Source organism: Mustela erminea, chromosome 8 (assembly GCF_009829155.1).
Source record: "Mustela erminea isolate mMusErm1 chromosome 8, mMusErm1.Pri, whole genome shotgun sequence".
NCBI classification, from domain to species: domain Eukaryota; kingdom Metazoa; phylum Chordata; class Mammalia; order Carnivora; family Mustelidae; genus Mustela; species Mustela erminea.
The window spans coordinates 45,616,829-45,624,288 of record NC_045621.1 but is presented as its reverse complement, the minus strand read 5'-3'; the positions used below and the strand labels follow the sequence as shown (position 1 = coordinate 45,624,288).

The window sequence follows — 7,460 nt, the reverse complement described above, 5'->3', positions numbered from 1 at the left end:
TTTTCCGCTAAGGTCAGGAACACGGCAGGGATGTCCATTATCACCACTGCTATTCAACATAGTACTAGAGGTCCTAGCCTCAGCAATCAGACAACAAAAGGAAATTAAAGGCATCCAAATCGGCAAAGAAGAAGTAAATGGTACTTTTAAAATTTCAAATTCCAACTGTGCATTGCTGATCTATAGAAATATTATTGATTTTGTATTCTGACTTTTTACCCTGAGACTTTGCTAAACTTATTTATTATTCTAGGGGGATATTTTATAGACTCATTGAAAGTTTCCACATAACTGGCATTATCTACTAATGTTTAATGGCCCCAGTGACCCAGAGAGAGTGCCAATATGGCCAGACTTCTCTGGGGTTGGTCTCATACACCTCATCATAAAGGTCACCCCTCTCTGAGCCTAAGACTGAGGCACTGTTAGAAGCCCTTTCTAGGGGCTCAGATAAACTGCATGGTCAGAGACTGGAGCAGCATTGATTTGCAGAGAAGCTATGGCTGGCAGTGAGAGCAGGAAACAGGCTAAGGGGCTGAGAGCCAGAAATGTCAGGGCTTCTGCCTAGGGTCCATTCATCATTCAACCTCTTGTACTCTTGATTGTGGGAGAGTTCTAGGTAACAAAGGCACATTCCTTCTAATTTTGTTCGAAGTTTTGTCCTAATTTTTCATGTCACTTTGGATATTCTTATAGCTTTGTTCTAATTTGTTTTAATTTTTCATGTCAAGTTGGTTATTCTTTTTTTTTAATTTATTTTTTATTTTCAGCATAACAGTATTCATTATTTTTGCACCACACCCAGTGCTCCATGCAATCCATGCCCTCTATAATACCCACCACCTGGTACCCTGACCTCCCACCCCCCCCAAAACCCTCAGATTGTTTTTCAGAGTCCATAGTCTCTCATGGTTCACCTCCCCTTCCAATTTCCCCCAACTCCCTTCTCCTCTCTAACTCCCCATGTCCTCCATGCTATTTGTTATGCTCCACAAATAAGTGAAACTATGTGATAATTGACTCTCTCTGCTTGACTTATTTCACTCAGCACAATCTCTTCCAGTTCCGTCTATGTTGCTACAAAAGTTGGGTACTCGTCCTTTCTGATGGAGGCATAATACTCCATAGTGTATATGGACCACATCTTCCTTATCCATTCGCCTGTTGAAGGGCATCTTGGTTCTTTCCACAGCCATCAGGGAGATTCAAATTAAAACTACATTGAGATATCACCTTTCACCAGTTAGAATGGCCAAAATTAGCAAGACAGGAAACAACATGTGTTGGAGAGGATGTGGAGGAAGGGGAACCCTCTTCCACTGTTGGTGGGAATGCAAGTTGATGCATCCTCTTTGGAGAACAGTGTGGCGATTCCTCAAGAAATTAAAAATAGAACTTCCTTATGACCCTGCCATTGCACTCCTGGGTATTTACCCCAAAGATACAGAGGTAGTGAAAAGAAGGGCCATCTGTACCCCAATGTTTATAGCAGCAATGGCCACAGTCTCCAAGTTGGTTATTCTTATAGCTGGTTTCTACATCGGAATTTTAGAATACAGTAATATCTTTTAAAAAATCATGTTAAGAGCAAGACAGCATTGGATGGAGCACCTTGGCTTAGTCAGTTAAGTGTCTGACTCTTGGTTTTACCTCAGGTCATGATCTCAGGGTCATGAGATCAAGCCCTGTGTCAAGCTCTATGCTCCGCAGGGAGTCCTCCCTCTCCCCTTTGCCCCTCCCGCTGCTCTTACTCTCTCTCTCTCTCTCACTAGCTCACTTTAAAATAAATAAATAAGTAAAATATACAAAAAAGGAATAAGAGAGCATTGAGTATAATTACTGTGTTGCACAGTAAGAATCTTTTTGTTAAAACTTCTCATCCAGGGGCGCCTGGGTGGCTCAGTGGGTTAAGCCGCTGCCTTCGGCTCAGGTCATGATCTCAGGGTCCTGGGATCGAGTCCCGCATCGGGCTCTCTGCTCAGCAGGGAGCCTGCTTCCCTTCCTCTCTCTCTGCCTGCCTCTCCGTCTACTTGTGATTTCTCTCTGTCAAATAAATAAATAAATAAATAATCTTAAAAAAAAACACAAACAAACAAACAAACAAAAAAAACCTTCTCATCCATGAATATGGTATAAGCTCTCCATTTACTTAATTCTTTTATATATTTGAATAGCATCAAAAGTCATATTTCTAAATATATTGCACATCACTTGTTATATTTATTCATATATACTGAAGAGTTTATACTATTATATTTTATTTTTTTCCATTATGTTAGTCATCATACAATACATCATTGGTTTTGATGTACTGTTCCATGATTCATTGTTTTCATATAATACCCAGTGATTTTACTTTTTAAGCATTCAATAATATGTTATAAAATAGCACAAGAATAGACAAATAGCCCAATGGGACAGAATAAGACTCTGAAGGACAACAACATATATAGGGACACTTGGTTTATGACAAAGGTGACACTACATAGCAGTGGGGGAAAACATATGTTATTTTAAAAGCCAGTAGGATAACCATATGGGGAAAAAATGAAACAACCCCTATATCACAAAAACCACAAAAAAGTTAGTTCCATGTGAATTATAGATACTAATATAAAAGACTGAGGAAGAAAAGTTCTACTAGGTAACATAGAGAAATATCTTTTTGTTTCATGTATGAGTGAAACGATATGATAATTGTTTTTCTCTGCTTGACTTATTTCACTCAGCATAATCTCCTCCAGTCCCATCCATGTTGATGCAAAAGTTGGGTATTCATCCTTTCTGATGGCTGAGTAATAGTAATATTCCATTGTATATATGGACCACATCTTCTTTATCCATTTGTCTGTTGAAGGGCAACTTGGCTCCTTCCAGTTTGGCTATTGTGGACATTGCTTCTATGAACATTGGGGTGCCTGTGGCGCTTCTTTTCACTACATCTATATGTTTAAGGTAAATACCCAGCAGTGCAATTTCTGGGTCATAAGGTAGCTCTATTTTTAACTTCTGGAGGAACATCCATACTGTATTCCAGAGTGACTGTACCAGCTTGCATTCCCACAAACAGTGCAAGAGGGTTCCCCTTTCTCCACACCCATGCTGACATTTATTTGTCTTGTTAATTTTAGACATTCTGACTGGTATACGGTGGTAATCTCAATGTGTTTTTGAATTTGTGACTATGTCATAAAAAATTTGTGATGTACTATATGGTGGCTAACTTAAAATAATTTTAAAAATATCTTTTTGAATTTAATGTGAACAGTGGTTCTTTAAACATGCTGCAGAATGAAGTAACCATGAAGGAAATGACTGATAAACTAACTTTACAAAGTAAATTTAATAACTTCTGTCAATAGGAAAAAATTTTAAAAATCAATACAAGTGGTACCTGGGTGGCTCAGTGGGTAAGCCTCTGCCTTCAGCTCAGGTCATGATCTCAGGGTCCTGGGATCGAGCCCTGCATTGGGCTCTCTGCTCAGCAGGGATCCTGCTCCCCACCCCCACCCTGACCTGCCTATTTGTGATCTTCCCCCCCCCGTCAAATAAATAAATAAAATCTTTAAAAAAATCAATACAAATGCAAATGTGAATCCAGAAAGAAGGAGAAGATATTTGCAAATCATATAACTGGTGAAGGACTGATATCCAGAATATAGACAAAATTTCTACAGTCAGTATGAAAAAGAAAAACAATACAATAGAAAAACTGAGAAAAGCATATATACATCCCCAAGAGGACATCTAAATTGCTGCCAAATATATGAAAATCTGGTCCCATTGGCCACTGGAGAAATGAAAATAAAAACCACAATGATATGTGGCTATATGCCCACCAGAAAGACTAAAATTGATGAGACAGACAATATGGCTTGTTTGTGATGATATGTAGCAGCAGGAACTCTTGGACACTATTTTTGGAAACAAAGATTGCTGTAACATTTTTGGAAAACTTTATCCAAAAAGGTGAGCAATTCCACTCCTAAGAATGCCCAAAGGAATCAATTCACAGCAAAAAATTTAAAATTTAAAATTTAAAAAACCTGTAAAAGTATTTCATAACAGCATTATTTTAAAAAGATTGGAAACAGGGTGTCTGGGTGGCTCAGTGGGTTAAAGCCTCTGCCTTCGGCTCAGGTCATGATCTCAGGATCCTGGGATCAAGCCCCACATCGGGCTCTCTGCTCAGTGGGGAGTCTGGTTCCTCCTCTATCTTTCTCTCTGTCTGTGTCTCTGCTTACTTGTGATCTCTGTCAAGTAAATAAATAAATAAATAAATAATCTTTAAAATAAAAAAAAAGTCTATGGACTCTGAGAAACAACCTGAGGGTTTTGAAGGGGCAGTGGGTGGAAGGTTGGGGGATCCAGGTGGTGGGTATTATGGAGGGCATGCATTGCATGGAGCCCTGGGTGTGGTGCAAAAACAATGAATTCTGTTACGCTGAAAAGAATTAAAAAAAAAATGGCTGGAAACAACCCAAGTGTTCATCAACAGTAAGATGGACAAATTATGGTATCTTCATTTAAGGAAATTTATATAGCAATGAAAATTAAAGAACTACTACTACACATAATCACAAGGATTAATTTCACAAAAAGAATATTACCCCAAAAAAGTACAAAAGAAGAAAAATTGTGTTCTTCTATTCATAGGAAGTTCACAGCAGACAAAACTAATCTGTGTTTTAGAGGGAGGATAGGTGTTAACCTTGCAGGGCGATGACTATAAGGAGGCAGGGGTATTGTGGAAACTGAGTAGGTTTCTTTCTACCTGGCTAGTGGTGATCTCTCTCAGTGGATATGTTTTGATATTTTTTCTGTAGATGCATAAAAGCTGTATCTGTTTATACTTCATGTGTACCGTTCTGTGACTAGGAAGGTGGATGTCACAGCTGGAGCTCTGGGTCATCTTTTCTAAAGTGTCTTCCATGCCCTTGGTGTCATGAAGCAGAGCCCAAGGAAGCTCCTTCCCCTGAAAGAAACCAACGCATTTGCCTCAAACCACCAACCTGGCTCTTCTGTGAGAGAGGCCCTATTGTCAGACCTGAACCACTCCAGCCAAGCCTATTCCACCATGGAGAATGCCTTGGCCATGCATTAAATTATTATTTTAAACAGATCTCTCTGGAAGTGGTATTTTAAGGATGACAGCCCATTTATGAGAGGCAAATGCTCATGTCTGGCCAACAGGAGACAGCAAGACCCTGCATCTAGAATACAAGAAGGTAGAGGTACAGTGTTTAAAACATTATTTTCTTACAAGTTTGATCAAGATGAACAAATATCTGACCTATTTCCCACTAAATCTGGATGGCCCAAGGAACCATAATAAATAATAGGCAGAAGACCCACCCCTGCTTTGATGCCCAGTGATTGCTCTGCCCACTCTTCATGTGATTCAAGTCATTCTTCCTTCTCTGAGCACTTACTGGGTGAAGAACATCCTTATTTTTCTATGCATTTCCCACTTAATAAACATCTTTTCCATTAAATGCTTTTAAGCAACGTTGATTGAAAGAGTAAATGAATGAGTTTCTTAACATATCCAATTCCATCTGGAAGTGGAAGTGGTTTTAGGGGGTCCTCATAGTTCAGTGTCTCTCTGAGACCTCCATCCAGTCTGCAGGGCACAGTCTTTCCCTCCAGTACATTCTTCACATGGCTGTGTGTTTCTGGCGCAGCCTCCACAGGGCCTCCTTCACATCCTTATTTCGCAGACTGTAGATGAGGGGATTGAGCATTGGGATGACCAGCGTGTAGAAGACAGAGACCACCTTGCCCTGCTCCATGGACTCAATTGCTCCTGGCTGGGCATACATGACAAAGACAGTCCCAACAAAGAGTGTCACTGCAGCCATGTGGGAGCCACAGGTGGAGAAGACCTTGCGTCTCCCAGCTCCTGAGCGCATCCGCAGGATGGTCACCGTGATGTAGCCATAAGAGACGAGGACCACAGATGTCACACCCACAATTATGAGCCCACAGATGCCAAATAAGATAAGTTCATTAATGGCTGTGTTGCCACAGGCGAGCTGGAGCAGTGGGGGAACATCACAGAAGAAGTGGTTGATATGGTTGGAGCTGCAGAATGGGAGGCGGAATGTGAAGCTGGTCTGCACAACAGAGTTGAGGCAGCCTCCACAGTAGGTGCCCAGAACCAGGCGAGTGCAGGCAGAGTGGCACATGGTGATAGGGTAGCGCAAGGGGCTGCAGATGGCCATGAAGCGGTCATAGGCCATGACACCCAGGAGGAAACCTTCAGTGGTGACTAGTAGGGAGAAAAAGAATAACTGGGTGGCACAGCCTGCAAAGGTGATGACCTTAGATGGGGAGAAGAAGTTGACCAGGGCATTGGGTGCAATAACAGATGAGTAGCACAAATCCAGGAAGGAGAGGTTCTTGAGGAAGAAGTACATGGGGGAGTGCAGGTGGGCATCCAGGGTAATAACCATGATCATGGTAAGGTTCCCCAGCACAGTCACCATGTACAGGGCCAGAAACACAGCAAAGAGCAGGGCCTGGGTCTCCAGGCCTCCCTTGAATCCCTCCAGCACAAAATCTTGAAGGTAAAGCATGGAGAGGTTTCCATTTCTGGGGAGTGGCATGAATCTCAGTCCTCCCCAGGGGAATTACAGTTCCAGTATTGGCAGACGAAGTAGGTCAAGCTAAACTTCCTGCTGAAGACTCTTAAGAAAAGATAACTGACAACAAAAAAATCTGATTGAAGGTATAAGAGAGTTAATGGTTTAGTAAAGAATTACAAAACAAAATCCAAGATAAACACAGAGGTTTAGGGATTTCATTACTGAAACTTCTTTTTCTCTTGAGACATAAGGCAGTTTTGAAAATAAAGTCTGAGAGGCCAGGTATCTAAGCAGGAAGGTTTTTCCTGTCTTGAAGAGTTAATGCTGACAGTGGTTGATTACGAGGGACCACCCAGGTTGCACCATAGGAGTGAGTTAAATAAGGAGTAGGTAGGCAGCTCAGCTTCTGAATTTTTCAATCACTGAAATTGTATCAAGTATTATATGGTTTCACTTACTTGTGGAGCATAAGGAATAACACAGAGGACATTGGGAGATGGAGAGGAGAAGTGAGTTGGGGGAAACTGGAGGGGGAGACAAACCGTGAGAGACTGTGGACTCTGAGAAACAAACTGAGGGTTTTGGAGGGGAGGGAAGTGGGGGATTGGGTGAGCCTGGTGATGGGTATTATGGAGGGCACATATTACATGGAGCACTTGGTGTGATGCATAAACAATGAATGCTGGAACACTGACAAGAAATAAAATAAAATGGAAAAAAAAAGAGGTGATATGAATGCTGGTGTCTCTGACACCTTGCAAAAATAAACACATCTCAAGAAGACACATTATCCTAGCCCTCAGTGTTATCCATAGAAGTTTTGTGTATATACTGCCAAACACACAATTCAAAAATTGAGGAGTTCCTGCAATA

At 41.2% G+C, this 7,460-nt stretch overlaps 1 protein-coding gene across 1 annotated transcript; it reads right to left on the bottom strand.

Moving 5' to 3' along the window:
• Window positions 1-5,657: 5,657 nt before the first annotated feature.
• LOC116597054 (olfactory receptor 12-like) lies at window positions 5,658-6,608 on the bottom strand. Its single transcript, XM_032354325.1, has one exon. It carries the CDS (start codon window positions 6,606-6,608, stop codon window positions 5,658-5,660), a length of 951 nt encoding a protein of 316 aa, XP_032210216.1.
• Between the last annotated feature and the right edge of the window lie 852 nt (window positions 6,609-7,460).

What these genes read in the sequence shown, in the direction of transcription:
- LOC116597054 (XM_032354325.1), bottom strand. Translation starts at nt 6,608, where the DNA reads ATGCCACTCCCCAGAAATGGAAACCTCTCCATGCTTTACCTTCAAGAT.